This window comes from Triturus cristatus, chromosome 12 (genome assembly GCF_964204655.1).
Source record: "Triturus cristatus chromosome 12, aTriCri1.1, whole genome shotgun sequence".
NCBI classification, from domain to species: domain Eukaryota; kingdom Metazoa; phylum Chordata; class Amphibia; order Caudata; family Salamandridae; genus Triturus; species Triturus cristatus.
Window position 1 is genome coordinate 158,741,265 of NC_140595.1, and position 15,978 is coordinate 158,757,242.

Below are 15,978 nucleotides of genomic sequence, written 5' to 3' on the forward strand. Positions count from 1 at the left end.
ATTTCCTCAGATCTGCCAATCAAAACGTATTAAAGTTGCTTAATTTTAGTTGCAGATTGCGATTGCAGTGACATTAGCGCCAGTTCATGGGTCTAGGTGACCGTAGAACTAATTAGATCTATCACAGCAGCAATGACGCAAAGTAAAATATTATATTTTCTTGTACTTGCCACCAAGAAAATGCGATACTTTGCACCTCTGCTTCTATAATTAATTGATAGGCTGAACCTGTCCTTTTCTCAGTTCACTTCCTATTTCAAGGTTAAATATTCTTCTAAAAATGGAGGGCAGCCTAATTAAAAAACATTTCATTTTGCAGAATAGGCAACTAATTAAAAAAGTAAGGCAACGTGAGAGTGTATCAAAATGAGGGTGTAGAGAAGACTTTTACTTCATATAGTCATTCAGATTGAACTAGGCCCTGATATTAGCGTCACCTTAAAAAAAATCTCCAAAATATACTCTCAGTACTGAGACCACATAATAGCGTTCATGTGCATCCCTCTTATTCCAGAATTCTAACGTGCTATTAATGACATAGGGATCAAGGGAGCTTCAATTTATCCTCCTTCCTCCATCTTTCATACCAAATTAAGTGAGCGGGGTATTTAAAAAAGAGACATGTTAGACGCATTGATAGTAGACAATGACCGTGCAAGACAGGTGTGCATGATAGGTAGGTAAGGCTGAGAATCATCACATGCCACCATACATAAACATGTCAAGATGTGCCTATAGGCAAGTCAATATAGGCTAAAACTAGTCTTACAGGCTCACCCTTTCACTTTTTGGCATCAGGCGGCCTCGGAGTCTGATCTTTGCAGTTGCACTGCAAGCGATACTGTTTGACTTGGTTCAGCGTCCTCTGATGGCAGGCCTTTTAACATTATTGAGACCGATATGCAACTGACCTTGTCCTTTCATCTGAATATTTTCCTGAGCATGAAGATCTCCCATGGAGAACATTAATCATTTTAGTATCATGAAGGAGATTTATCAAACTAAGAAAAGAAAATTACTATGTATGCATTCGCAGGAAGGATGTCTTGTTGGTAGATAGACCTCCATTTCTGAAGCTGGTGTAAGAGACTACTTGTCTACAGTGGCTCAAGTGCTGATTCAATGGGTAAAGTTCTACTACAACCAGAAGGTTTCTTCTGCAGTCAATGTGGTAGTTTGTAGTAAGTGAGGCTTCTTCGGCAGATACCTTCATCTGCAACAGGTTGACCGCTACTACAGGGATTCATTGGCTCGGCAGCAGACACGTGGATCATTCCTACAACCATCAACACAGTCTGTTGTGGGAAAGAGAACAGGAATTTCTGGGACTGTGCAATAGGCAATTTTCTCTCTCGTTCTCTTAATGTTAAGGCTGCATAGTTCCAACAATTCCAGCCGGCGCATCGAGACCGCAGGCAGCACCAATCTTGGCATGTAGTTCTTGATGTCTTTTTGGCATTTGGGATCTATGTTAGTATAAAGATTGCATTTCTGTTTGGCTTGGTTTAACACCCTTTGAAGGCTTGCATGTTTAGCACTTTTGTGTTCACAGGCAATCACACATTACTGTGACCACCACTAAATATTAGTATACTATCGCTTGATGAGAAACTATTGCAAAGTTACCTTAAAAAAGTAAGTCTTAAAACCCCGACCCCCAAATAATAAATATTAACTTTACAGTTTAAAAAATGTCTTTGTCGCTTCTACTCTCTGCATTCATTCATGAAGGTAAACAAACACATCCAAATGATGTCACTCATTTAAAACCTAAGCTTCGCCATTGTCCTCTTGGGCCAGTGCAACTTTAAGTTGAAGTTCCAAAACAGACTTTTCAGTTAGCTTTAGAGAGAACAGGCGACCTGGGGGCAAAACAGGCAGCAGAGGAAGAGGGGAAGGGGCCGGCTGCCCTGACGGGTCCATCTTGTGCAGAGTTCATTATGTAGCTTGTCGATGTCTTTTTCAGATTCTGCTTGCACAAGAAAAAAGCTCCCGATAAGATCAACGATCCTCACAACTGTCAGACTTGAAGTGCCCATCTTCCCCGACCATGTGGTACCCAGAAGGCACATGCTGCTGACCATCACTCTGGTCAGCAGATCATGGAGTCCTGTATCTTCCGTATCCGCAGCAACGAGCGATGCACTTCTTCATCCATGAAGCCCTGAAATAAGTGAATAGACAATGAGATCAAAATAAACGCTCTACCTCTTGTAAAAACTTTCATACTAATTTTCATAGATTAGATGGATACAAATTTTCTTTTACAAATCAGAAATAAAAAATCTTTAGGCCTTCCCGCTCCCAATAAACCCCACCCTTTCAGCTAGATTGGGTACTTAAAAAGCCCTTGAAAATGTTCTTACTAGACATATATTGCACTTATCAAATAATCCCGACCACTTCATAGACATGTTTAGGCTAATGGAGTCCAACTGTCACATTTTAACGCAGCTTTTAAATTCATGGGCCAAAATGTCCTAGGCTTTATAGAGAGTTTTTAGGGAGATCTTATGCAATAATCTAATACCTCAGAGTCTCTTCCAGTACCACCAGGAATATTGCTTTACAACAGCAAATGAAGTATGCGTCGATGGGACAATTGTGTGACTGATCCAAACCACGGAGTGCACAGAAGACCAATTTGTTCGCGCCACGGGGTAAGCAGTACTAACTTATCCTCTAGTAGAGAACATCATTTTTAAATACTGTTGGACCTAAGATCCATCACTGTTGCTGTCCCGTTTAACTACCATTCTATAATTTATTTAGTGTCATTTTATTGGCCTGAGCATATTTTGAATTTTTTATACTTCTTTCACGCATGTAACCATAAATGCATCAGTCTACATGATCAGTGGATGTGTGTTCAGAAACAGTGTACCGGGAAACAAAATAAAAACAATTTTCAGCAATATTTTCATTCCATCGTTCATAACACCTGTTTACATGTACTATATTCTACGGATACGTTACTTAAACCTCTCCCTGTGCCATGTTTATTGCAGTTCTATTATTAAAACTGCTCAGGTCGCTCATTCAGACCTTTCAGCTGCATTGTCTCAAAATGTATTGTTGAAAATAGTTTTGTAAGCAGCTCATGCAAAGGGAGGTGTATTGTGGATCCGTTTGTGATATCAAATGCCTAAGGGTCTGTAGCAGGACATTGGGTAGGTTCAGCCCATCCATTCATAGAAACTTCTCAGATATGACATGGTGATAGAAATTATCATATAGGGTTCCGCTTAAGCATTTCATGTCACCACTCAAAGGGAGACACTGAAATATGCCACTTCTGCAAAACATACAATTGATGATGCTCTAGTGGACCCAGCTTGTTGATTGGGCCAGGTATCTGGCACTGTGGTCATCAGCCTGACACCCAGAGCACAGTTGCTACTGATTAGCCTGAAATTATTGATTTTATATACTCAAACATCGCCAAGCAGAAATATAACACAAATTAGATATTCTCACGAAGGTAGTTTCTCCACTGGCGCTTTAGTAAACGCACATTGCCGTGCCAGCTTGCCCTATATTTGGGGCCTAAATTGCCATGATCATTTCTTTGGATGTAAAGCACTTGTACCTTCCACATCTCCCTGTATGTAAAGCTGTACAGTCATTCAGGTTAATGCTTGACCTTGTTTGTAAGCCAGTACTGTCACTGGAAAATAGGGACAATGTGGAAATGTATACACAATTTGTACTTCCATATTATCATCCACGTAAATCACGCTGCCAGACAATCTCCAACCAACTTACCCAAATTCAATGATATGGACTCCTGGCCATGTGCCAGTAGCATGGCCTCCTGTTGATACTTGCTGTTAACTGGATGAAGCAAAGTTAGGCTGTGTCAACAGTGTAAGACTCGGTCAAACAGTGGATTCTGGGGACTCCTGAGTCCCCTTCTTGATTGCCGGAGGAAAAGGAGACTCCTCAGTAGCCACGGAGGCACTATGCTTAAAAGAGTATACATAAAAGGGGCAAAGTGTCTCCGTAAGCTAGGAAGAAAGAATGACAAAGGATAAGTCGTTGGCATTCCTGTATCTCTTTATTGCAGACTGAAGATGCATACTGAAGCGATTAGCAAGGTACTTAACTCCCCTGACATCAGATGAAAAGAACCAGGCATTCTGTCCAGAAGTAAAATCCATAGAAGTTCCAACTGCTAGAACCAAAATGAGGAACAAAAATAGGTTGAATTGAGGAAAGACGGGGCACCGAAGCAGAATGGGATTTCTGCACCTGTACTTAAATCAGCACTAAACTTTTGGGTGCCAATTTTAACACCTTTTTAATCAGGCCTTTGCAACTGCAACAACGGCGTGTTCTTGGAAAGGTTCAATACTCTTTCCCATCTACAAAAAAGGTGATCGCTCCAATTAGGCAAACTATAGGCTTGTTGCCCAGCTTGACCTAGAAGCCAAAACGGGGGCCCACTTAAGGCATCTCAGTATAAAGTACAACCGTGTTATCCACATATTGAAGTGACTAAGCAACCGCCTGTTAAGTCCAACTGCAGATCCCATGCGGACAGTCCTGAAAGCAAAACTGATCCTGACCTCAACTACGGACATCTGGCCTTTCCAGGTGCCCTGGACAGGCATCTAATTGTTGCACAGACTAAGGCATATAAGGCAGTGCAGTTAGTCCCACGTTAAGCCAGAAGAGCAAGCCTGAGGTTGGAGCTTGGTCTTGGGAGGCCAGACTTGGCGAGGTAGGGGGACCTGGGACCTAATAACATTTTCCATCAGGGTCCTGCGAGCCCCAGAAGACTCACTCAAATACCAACTGAGGAAGATTTTTGAGGAGGAGGGCTCCCCTGGCTAACTGGGCATGGTCAGGCAATTGGTAGTTTGAAGATCAAGGCAGAAAGTTTGCACTCCCATGACATTCCTTTATCTGCATGGAAAAAAAGCAGTGAACAGGCAGGTGTTAGTAACCTCATTTGAAAATAATTTTGTATATTTTGTGCTAGCTCCATTGGATGCATTATACATTTTGGGGAAAGCACAACACATCCTTCAAGATGCCCCAACAGTACAGGCCTGCAGGAAAAACGTCTATAGGAGGCTCATCGCTTTATCAATCTCAGACTTGAAACTAGTCTGGGTGCGCAAGGAGGAGGCTGTCTCGTGCAGGTTATGTATGTATCGCAAAGAATCCTGGCTGCATCTGTTGTGTTGTTGCCCCAAACTAACTGACGATCGACACCACCTGCTTCACCCTATTTTTAGGGCAAAGGGAGTCCGGACTTGCAGAGAGGCCTCAGACTTGTGCTTCACTGAAAATACGGAATGCAATGTGGCAAGAATTGGGAAGTTCACAACCTCTATCAGGTTTGTACTTACAGAGTTGCCACAGATTAATACCAGTCCCTGATTGGCTAGCACATCGCACTTTAAATATTTTCTCCCTCAAACTCGATAAATATCGGCAAACCGGAGGGAGTCTTCTCCAGCATCAGCGAGTGACAAATTCAACAACAGGAAGCTCTCAGGATTGCCCTCCGCCCTTTACCCCTTCTATGTCATTGTCATAGTACAGTATGCTCCCTCTTCGACTAGAAGAAGCATATAGTATGGGCGTCATTTGACAATCGGTTTAAATACTCTTTGATTTTAAGTCTTTATTTAAGGGTTTTAGGATATGATATGCCTCTACTTAGGTCATACAATTAATAGTATATGAGAACACGCCCACAATAACAAAGCGCCGGTATCCCCATTTGTTTCTTTTTACATCAGTAGGTGTAATTCACACCATGTTATGGGCACGCTTGAGGCATGGCATTTTAAATTTTTTATCCATGAGGTCGGAAGGTGGGGGGAGGGGGGCGAATGGTTGCATATATTTTACTGTAATGATTTTAATTAATCGAATGGTTAATGAATAAACTAAACAAAAAAGACTAGTAGCAAAGGTGCAAAGTACATTTATTTATTTTTACGTTTTATATAGCGCTAGCTAGACCCGTGCGTATCAGAGTGCTTTACATACACAAAAGAAAATAGCGTGACATAAGGATGCATAAAGAGATAAGCATAACATTTTTAGAAGGCATACATTAAAGGGGAGAGTGAAAGATAATGAACAATCGGGGGACAATTTTGTTGGCATGCATCTTCCTCTTGTGCTTGCCCCCATTATATATGGGACATCAGTGAAAGGACTCTACATCATCTTTGATTGGGAACCTCGGATGACATGCTAAGGACAGACCACCATCTTGGAAAGGGCTATTTAGAAAGTTTGTCTGCACCCCTTCACTGAAATACATGGCATTCATTTGGCAACAAAGAAGCACAAGTTTGACATCCCTCGGACTGCTTTGAATTCTGTTTATGAGTTGCAACAGAACCTCTGTTTTGTAGACAAATCCTTCTACAAGGATGCTCAAAAGGCATGACAAATCATCCCACAATGTGTCAGTGAGTATCCTTCCGGTACATGATAGGTTATTGCATATAATCCTTGAGAAGCCCGTGGGTACGAAGATCCTCACACTATTTATCCACATGTACTGGATACTTTTATAAAGACATGCCCTAGGCTTACGCGGACTGTCCAGAAACCCTGAGTTCCTACCAGTTATCATTCACATCACACTGTCAGTCCATGTGCCCCAAACACTTCTTACTGTCTGTCCCCGCTGTCAAAGCTCATCACTGTTTCACTCAAGCCATACTATTCCCTATTAATGTGATCCAGCATCTTATCTTATAAGCACTTATAGAGTGCATGGCTACCCGTAGATGTCCCAGCTCTAAGTATGCATATAGCGGACCAGAACATTAGTGGTGGGAGCAGTCAAACAACGTTTTCAGGAGTTTGTGAAAAGGAAGTTCCAGGTTGATTGTCCATAGGGTGGTGGCAAGGAGTTCCATAACTTGGCAACATTGTATCGAAAGGACGGTCCTCCACTTCTGGCTTTTCTTTTTTTATTGAGGGGACCACTGCAAGTCAGGAATAGGTAGACTGCAGATTTCTGGTAGGGGTATATGGAGAAATCAGAGAAAGGGAAATCAAAGGGCCTTTGTCCAAAAATGCCCTGTGAGGCATACATAGGGTTATGAATTTCACCCTTTTGGCCACCGGGAGTCAATGAAGAGACGGAAGGGCTTGCTGGGCTGACTCATCTCTGGGAACATTAAATAGCAGCCGAGCTGCCGATTTCTGTACAACCTGCAGTTTTCTAAACACAGATTTTGAGGCTCCTAAATACAGGGAATTTCGGAAGTCCAGGCGAGATAGGATCCATGCCTGGGCTACTATTCTTTTAGAAGATGGAGGAAGCATTTTCCTGAGAGTCCTAAGGATGCCATAGCATGTTGCAGCCAGTTTTGTGGCCTGGGTTTCAATGGTCAGTTATTTGTCTAGCCAGAAACCTAGACTTTTTATGGCCGACTTGGGAGAAGGAGGAGTGCCCAGGAGGCTCACCCATCCCAGGTCCAGCCGAGGGTTCGGGGAATTCCCAAGAATCTTAAGTTCTGTCTTCTCCACGTTTAATTTCAGGGCATAATTGTTCCTCCAATTGGCCACAGCTTCAGAACAGGGGCATCACACTGCCAGCCTGTGTGGCCAATCTTCTATTAAGTGCAGCCTCAGTACGTAAACCTTTCCCATACGGAGATCTATGTGCAGAAGGGTAAGCACATCACTTGCTCATGTGCCATCGCCATAGAGAACAGTGGAAAAAATCCCAAAATGCCAGCTCCGTATTGGCAACAGAACCCATGTGCCTCATAGATGTATGTGTGATTGACTTGGAGGACAAAAGTGACCAGAGCGGGTATTCATTGTCCCCCAAGAGCTTTACCCTGAATCTCACCTGTGCTGCATGAAGAAGATGGGTTCTGTAGGTGGAAACGACCTTTTCATGCTGTGTCTCGGAATCCTGAAAGGAAAACAAATGTTTGGTTTCATGAGTCACAGTCATTGTGTTTAGATCATAAAACTGCCTCCACAAACTCGGCGCTTGAAGCATATTTTCACAACATCGAGGATGAGAAGTAAAAGCAAGATCAGAGACCTTTACGCACACATACATGCGCATAAGTAAAAGCAGAGGCAGCCTCCCACTTATGGCATTTCTGAATTTGAACCTGGTATTTTAACACGAACACGTCTACCACTTTTTGCAAGAAATAAATCCAGGGAGTAAATGTACAGGCTGCGGAAAAGAAGGATTTTACACTCTTTAAGAGAAAAGAAAAGGTACAAAACCACTTATGTTGCTGGAGGAAAAGCAGTCATCAAAATGCAATGCTCAGACTGTTACCCACGCACATTTTAGTCTTCAATCTAATTTTTACACATAACTTCCATAGCAGGCATTTCCTACAAATTAGGTAAAACTGGTCGGCAAACGACCAACAACTGTACCACATCTCTCACCAACTTCAGAATCGCCCTTTAGCATCTTCACAAGGCAGGTATCACTTAACCGTAGAAATATGTGAACCACTGAATATGCAAAGGAGAGGGTTATCATTGGCTTGGACCAACTTCACGGGCTCTGGGGATTCAGAGAGGCCACTGTTGGTCCAACTTCAATATCTGACCCTCTTAAAGCCAACTGTAACTTTACCATTCTAACAGTTTTTCTATGGTCATCATCATTATCATTCTTGCGACTTGAGCATCCTTCATCCTTGCTCTCCTGGTGTACAAATGTAACCAACCAATCCAACCTTCCACCATACTCATGACTACATATGCCTTTTCCCTCTATAAAATGACTGAGAAGGAAATATACTGCATTAAGTCCTAAACATGCGCCGCACTGCATCATTTATTGAAACCTCTCCCTGCATATACAACGAGACACATTACTTAAATATCTTATTGAATCACCTATAAGTCTTTTGGGTAAACCATTAACTGTCCATATTTGCGCCTTTTGGATAAAGGGAGAGGTGTGGCGCAGCTGCCAGAGCGGAGACTCTTGAGTGCGGGCTCACGGTTTGATCCCCGGCGCCGGATGCAACTCAGCATCATGTGACTCTGGGCAAAAGCTCACTTAGTTTCCCCGCTGAGACCCCAGCACCTGGATACCCTTAGGAGTGAGAAGTTCGCGCTTTACAAATGTGGAATTATTATTAGTATAGCAAAGGGGTCAGAGCAGACAAGACTCACGGTCAGTGGTACGGTGACCATTGCTAATCCAACACTCTCTGCCTAGACTCACTCCGATTGCTTCTCTTCCTTCTGCTCTGAAAGGCACTCTGTTGCCTTTCAGCTGGTTTGTGCAACAGGAATACCCTGTATATTCATACACAATTGTATGCTCATTCAAGCTTGACACCACTAGTGTTTAAGCGCTCACAGGTTGAATTTGCACAAACCTTAAAATCATGCCTGAAGGTATTGTGCACCCCGGGTTTACTCTTGATGATTGTGGTAGCAGCACATTGCAGAAGAGCATGCCATACACCAAAAAGGAGACTTGTTTTCCCCCCAATCTTTACAATATGTTTGTGCTGTTAACTAGTGGCAAAAGACACACAATTGATGGTCGGAATGCAGAACAAATCAAAACATTCACCCCCAGTCAAGAGATCTGGGTTAAATCCATCATTCTTTTGCTCACTGTGCAACCCCAGTCTAGACCTGGCCATAGGCAAATCAGTCTTGACCCTGTGCCTCATGGGAACAGTCCAGCCCGAACTGCCAAGCCATATCCCACCTGGACCGGAAACAAGCATCCTAGGACTAGTTTCGGGGTTTCAGCCCTCATCAGCCAGGATAGCTTGATTCCAGTGGCACAGGGAGCCCGGGACCCACGTCTGGGAATACCCGGCGCACTTAGGGCGAGAAAGCAAAAGACACACAATTGATGGACGGAATGCAGAACAAATCAAAACATTCAACCCCAGTCAAGAGATCTGGGTTAAATCCATCATTCTTTTGCTCACCATGCCACCCCAGTCTAGACCTGGCCATATGCAAATCAGTCTTGACCAGTCGTGACCCTGTGCCTCATGGGAACAGTCCAGCCCGAAATGCCAAGCCAGGTCCTACCTGGACCGGAAACAGGCATCCTAGGACTGGTTTCAGGCCTGGGAGTTCGGGCTGGACTGTTCCGATTGGGCACAGGATCAAGACTGATTTGCATATGGCTGGGTCCAAACTGGAATGGCATGGTGAGCAAAACAACAGTGGACTTAGGCCCATATCTCTGTACTGGGGTGAATGTATGACATTGTTCTGCATTCTGTCCATCAATTGTTCTTTTTGCATTTGCCACCCCGAGTGAGACTGGTATGCCCAGACGTGGGTCCTGTGCTCTCCATGCCCTGGAGTCAAGCTATCCTGGCTGATGAGGGCTGAAAGCCCGAAACCGGTCCTAGGATGCTTGTTTCCAGTCCAGGGATTTAGGCCCAGATCTCTGTACTGGGGTGAATGTATGTTCTGCATTCTGTCCATCTATTGTTCTTTTTGTAGTTAACTAGTGGCAGCATACGGCTTCTGCCTTACCTTGTTTTATGGAAGTACTGGCCCTTACCATACATGTGAAATGGGCTGTGCGTTGCAAGAGGTTGATATCTTTTGAGACTATTCGCGTTAAAATCTCACCATGTGTCAACCCAGTGGGTGGAAATAGAGGGCCAGTACCCTGGATCTGAAGCTTACATCCTGCAGCCATTGAGCAAAGGAAGAAGATATTACTTTACATTGTGGATCCTTGAAGGAAGAGAGTGAAGCAGAGTGATGCGCCCTAAGAAAACCTGGTTCGAAAATTCATATTGTCGGAGACTATGGGCCATATGTACTTAGCACTCTTGTGATCCCATATCTTGCGATTCTCAAAATCACAGGGTTTGTGACAACAAAATGGCTTTTTAGTTTGTACTAGACCCATTTTGCGATTTTCTGTGTTTATATCTTTGTTTAAAGATTCAGTATACGTATGGCACCTGCATGATTTTTTCCCCTTTTTTCGCTCTTTTCTCCTTTGTGTTATAACAAGGGTCTATGATTCAAAGTAAGTATTCCATTCATGAATTGTGTTTTTAAGGATTGGTATCAAATGTATTTTTTTCGCCTTATATTTCTTGGGTTATGACGAAGATTCTACTCTGGTACGTAGGTTGTTCACGCCCTTTACTTCGTAAATTCATGTGATGAACTCTGTGCTCCCCTTGCGCATGGCGATGGGAGGGCTAGTACAAAAACAAAGAGTCCCGCTTGTGCGTTTGAGGTCACAGTGATGTGAAACGCAGACTTGTGTGCAATGTTCATTCCTCTTTGGCGGAGTTGGACTTATAACATTTAACTCCAACTGAAAACAATTCTTGAAGCTTGGTCGATAATGTGACTGTATCTTATGGTTAAGCCTCTTGCCGACATGCCGTAAATAAAGCACGGCATGTGTAATCTCTAGTTAATGTCCTGTGGGAAGATCCTTTTTCCCTTGGAAGGAGATTATGTATTCTTCTTGCATTCATTTTTTTTATTGAATAGTTTTGTAGAGTACTCTACTACCCTTACGGGCAACCAGGCAGTGTTGTCTGTAGGGCAAAAGTATTAAGACTATCACTGAGAATTTCCATAAAATTGTAAGGCACCACCTTGTTAGGTTGATTTAGGAGAGCATGCAAACTAATGCCTCCTGCCAGCACAAGGCGGATACAATACCACTATATATGTTGCCAAAGAAAGCCGTAATAGGAGAATGCACCTGGTCATTACTCTATTCTATTATGTTCAGTCTCCAAGGAGATCAGCAGTTGTCTGAAAAAACCTGCACAATCGGATAAATAATCCCCTTAGTCCCGCCTCACCCACGCTTCTCCACTCCAGAAAGTATGCAGGACTTCATGAGGTAAGGTTCCTGGGGGCACAACATCCAAGTCAGGTGTGCAGCTTGGGACAAAGCAGCAGATAACAGGAACTTCCCAACTGGCATAATAAATACAACCCTCATATCGCAAAAATGTGTTTTGACGGTCGGCCTAACAGTGGGCAACTGTGATTGAAGACCCCCAGGTGCCACAGGAAGACGTTCAAACTCTATGCAGCATCTGCAACAATCCAATCCGGTACTATAGTGTACTGCGCTGGTCCTCCTGTAATCTCTCCTCCATCAGTGCAGCACAAGATCACGGGCCATGACATCAGGACACCAGTTGGGGAACAATGGTGCTGCTAGTTGCCTTGGCAAGATTTGTTCTCTTTGGCTACACATCACATCACTTGACAGCCATCGGCCATATGCATGAGCAGCGCTGGAAAGAAAAGTCAGCTCAAGGTCAGGATGACCCAATTCAGCCATTTGTATGATGGTACAACGCACACCTCAACTACGCATGCCTGAACCAAGCAACCTAAACCGCAACGTCTTTACCAGGCATGCCTTTACCACGCAATCTCATGGTAAAGACGTGATTGGTAAAGGGACATATGTGTGGTAAAGCCCACCTGAGCCCTAAAAACTGCCCCCACACCCTATAACCTACCCCAGCCCCTCTGTCCTGAGCCCTAAAAACGGACCCCTACTCATGAAAACAACCCCAATCCCCTGCCCCGAGACCTAAAACCTGGGCCCCTACCCTATAAACAAACCAGCTCCCCCCCGAGCCCTAAAAACTACCCACCCCAAAAAACGACCTCTCCACACCCCCAAAACAATGCCCCAGCCACATATACCAGACTTCGTCCTCTCCAAATGCTTCCTCTTCCTGCCCACCCATTCCGGCATCTAGACTGCACACTGCCTTAACCACACATATGCCTGGTTAAGGCAAGCATGGTTCGGCTTGCGGGGAAACTGCATGCGTGGTTCAGCCTGCGTTGTTAAGGCTGTTTCCCAGATCAGCGATCACAACCAGAAGTTACAGTTTGCTGAAGGGATACGCTCCACCCAATCATCGTTCAAAACCAGGTGAGAGATTTAATTCCCTAAAAAAGGGTACCCGAGCTAGGCGGGTAAACTCTTGAAAAAATACAACAAGTGAGGGAGGGCCATGGTGGTGGTCTATAGAAGGGCCACTCCATCCATCCGCCAAAGAGGGTTTTCTGAAGAAAAGACCAGAGCCCCAGAAAGTCTTAACTGCCCTCCAGGTTACACTGCATAAGTTGTACATCTGCACGATGCGCTAACACGTTCAAGTGTTTAAAAACATGCAAAGCCCATCCAAGAATGCAGGGCGCACCTGGTTCAGTCCAGCACTCGTGGCGAGGCAGCATGGAGGACTAAACTTTGTTCACATGAAGACCTGCAATCGGGTCAAGCCCGTCTATTTATTCCAAGATACTCTGATAGCCTGGCATTGGGTCTGGGATATACAACAAAATATCCTCCATATGTACCATTCACTGTCTTCCGCAGATCCCATGTGAATGGTCCATTGCCAGTGCACCTCTTGAGCCCTGCGTTTTACAATCGGTTAGTTGAGGTGAACAGGTTTGAGGACAGCGTGCAACACTGCAAGGTGTTCTGCTCGACCCATAACTGATCGGAGAACTCTCTGGTTTAAGCCTTGATAAAGGCTCAGTATAAAATAATCATGAAAGCAAGCATCTCTGGTCCAAAACCCATCAACTGAAGGACACAGTACGAGTAATTCCATTTCAGTTTATCGAATGCATTTTCCGTGTGTAATGATGCAACCAAGTTGAGAAAATCTCAGATGTCTTCTAATAGTTGTGTTACAGCGCGGGATAAACCCACTCTGCTCGACACGTACCTTAAGTATTTATCACTGTCGGACCTCAAGTAGCCAGCAGATTCCCTAAATTATTCTTGTAAATCTAGTCCAAATTCAGAAATCAATAAAGAAAGTTAGGGGCATTTGTGCATGGTTCGCTTCCTGGCTAAGGCACAAGCACCAATGTGGGCTCCTGAAAGGGCACTGGAAACCTGCCCAATGACCCAGCATGCATATGCAACTGAGAAAACCTGGGCTCAGTAGATCCCTTCACGACATAAACCTCACCAGTAGCTCAAGTGGGCTTGTTTCTATCAAATACTTTTGTCAATTTCTTATCAAGTGAAGGACATCTGAAGATGCTCCCTCTGAGTGGAATTAAATCAGAAGACGTGCACTACCTGTAGAAACCCGTCCGTCTGGTCCCGGTGAGGCAATGGGCCCTGTGAGTACATAAGTTCATAGTACTCCAAAAAGCTGTATTTATCTCCTCTCAACAGCAAAATAAAGAACCATTCCCAGCCTTAAGGGCAGGAATCGCCATTATCTCATCTATCTTCTCAAGGGACTACTGTAGTAGTCCTCTTCTCAAAGTGTCTGCCTTCACTCAACGCTTAGGGTTCCCCCTTTTATGCATCTCATCAGATGCCAGGTGCGTTTTCGAGTAGGTGGCATTAGCGGCGGGGGCTGTGGTCCGACAGAGTGTCTAAAAGAATACTCCAGTGCAGCAACCAGATTGTTGGATTCTGCTCCAATCACAAACCTTTATAATCTGGTATGTCAATCACAGAATCGCCAGGATATTGATTGTCCTGGGCAAAGGTGTCACTCCACCTGATACACAGGGTCCATTCGGTCGGGCAGGGCAATTGAACTCCTTAGGTCCTGCTGCCAGAAGAGTAAGACCAAATTCGTGGCAGATGAGCAGCAAGATTGAAACCCCCACCGAAGAATAAAGCGCTGCCTTAAATCCAGCGACCAATCCAGCACGCCCATGCACAGGGGGCCATGTAAAGCAGATGGCTCCTCCTCCCCCTCCTTCTCCCAAGAAGCCTGCTCATCTTGGGGCAGGTATATTTTCTGTAGAATGGCAAGCTGTACGTTTCAAAGCTAAAGGCAGTGCTTGTTATATTATACTTTGTAGGCACTGACATGTGCCTACAATTCAGCAAACAGTGTACTTTGAACGTGTGGCATGCAGTTCACAGGCATAGCTCCATGTGAGTGGAAGGATTTTCTGGTAGAGCTTAGGGAAGCTGAGAATGCAACATTATTTAGAAAAAGAGCTTTAGACTGTTCTGTTGGTTTTGACCCTTTTCAGTTCTTTCGGCCGGTATCTTTCTAATAGCGCCACAAAGCCTTCTGGTGTATGTATGTGCTTTACAACCGCGGCCAGGGCAAGTAAGAGCAGTGGGGTGATGGGGCGGTTGGACTCGACAGACAATAACGAGGGGAAGTTATTTATTTATTAAATTTTCCCTAGTCTGTCGAAATCCCCCACCACGGCCCCACCTCTCTTACATGCACGGGCCGCAGCTGGCGCTTGTGTTTCATTTATTTATTTAGTCATTCATTCATACCTTCCCAAGTAGCATAACACAGGGTCTGAATTTCATGCCCAAGAGCAGCAGTTCCTGGCCTTGACCCTGGGTACCAAGATTCAACTGCGTCATAATTCGTCCAGGAATAAACCAACGCGATTCGAGACCCAGGGTGGGGTTTCCAAGAAAATTCTCCCCATCATGAAATGAGGTGACTACATACCTAAGTGGCTCACCGTTGGGTAAATGTTCGGAGACCTAACCCACCCACCACAATGGCATTACTACCAACCAGAAAAAAAAACAATGCCCCCAATATTAGTAATCCGACAAAATCCTGGCTGGCCACACTCTGAACCCAACTGCTACCACGGACATGTTACCCCACCCTCAGCAAAGACACTTCCCACCTCCGTGGAACACCCAAGGCCAACAAGAGCTGGAGGCGAGCCAACTAGGCTTGCATACACCCACAGATGACTGTGCAAGTAAGTCCTCAGTGGGAGGTCGAGCACACCCACTCAACTACACCGACAGACTCGGATTACCCCAACCCACATCTATAGTCCACCAGTGGTAAGCTAAGAGAAGCCGTCTGTCGGCACTGTGTGAGAGAAGCAGAAATGCGGTGCTTTAATGGGCAGGTGTTGAGTACCTCACTTGTTCAATTTGAAAGGGAGAGTACAGGCACTTCTCAACAAAGGTGCAATGCTTATAAAAAGAGAGAGCCAGCGCTTCTCATATCATTAGTACACACGTACTCTGTGAGGGTGAAAACC

At 44.4% G+C, this 15,978-nt stretch overlaps 1 protein-coding gene across 5 annotated transcripts in view; it reads right to left on the reverse strand.

The window, feature by feature from the left end:
* Positions 1-1,449: 1,449 nt before the first annotated feature.
* ANKRD35 (ankyrin repeat domain 35) overlaps positions 1,450-15,978 on the reverse strand; it is a 612,001-nt gene continuing 597,472 nt past the window's right edge. For all 5 annotated transcript variants that reach the window (XM_085639308.1, XM_085639310.1, XM_085639307.1 and 2 more), the window contains 2 exons: positions 7,838-7,903; positions 1,450-2,164 (listed from right to left, as the gene is read on the reverse strand). In XM_085639308.1, the coding sequence (XP_085495434.1) occupies positions 2,093-2,164; positions 7,838-7,903 (138 nt within the window). In that variant the 3' untranslated portion in view covers positions 1,450-2,092. The remainder of the gene's footprint in view (positions 2,165-7,837; positions 7,904-15,978) is intronic.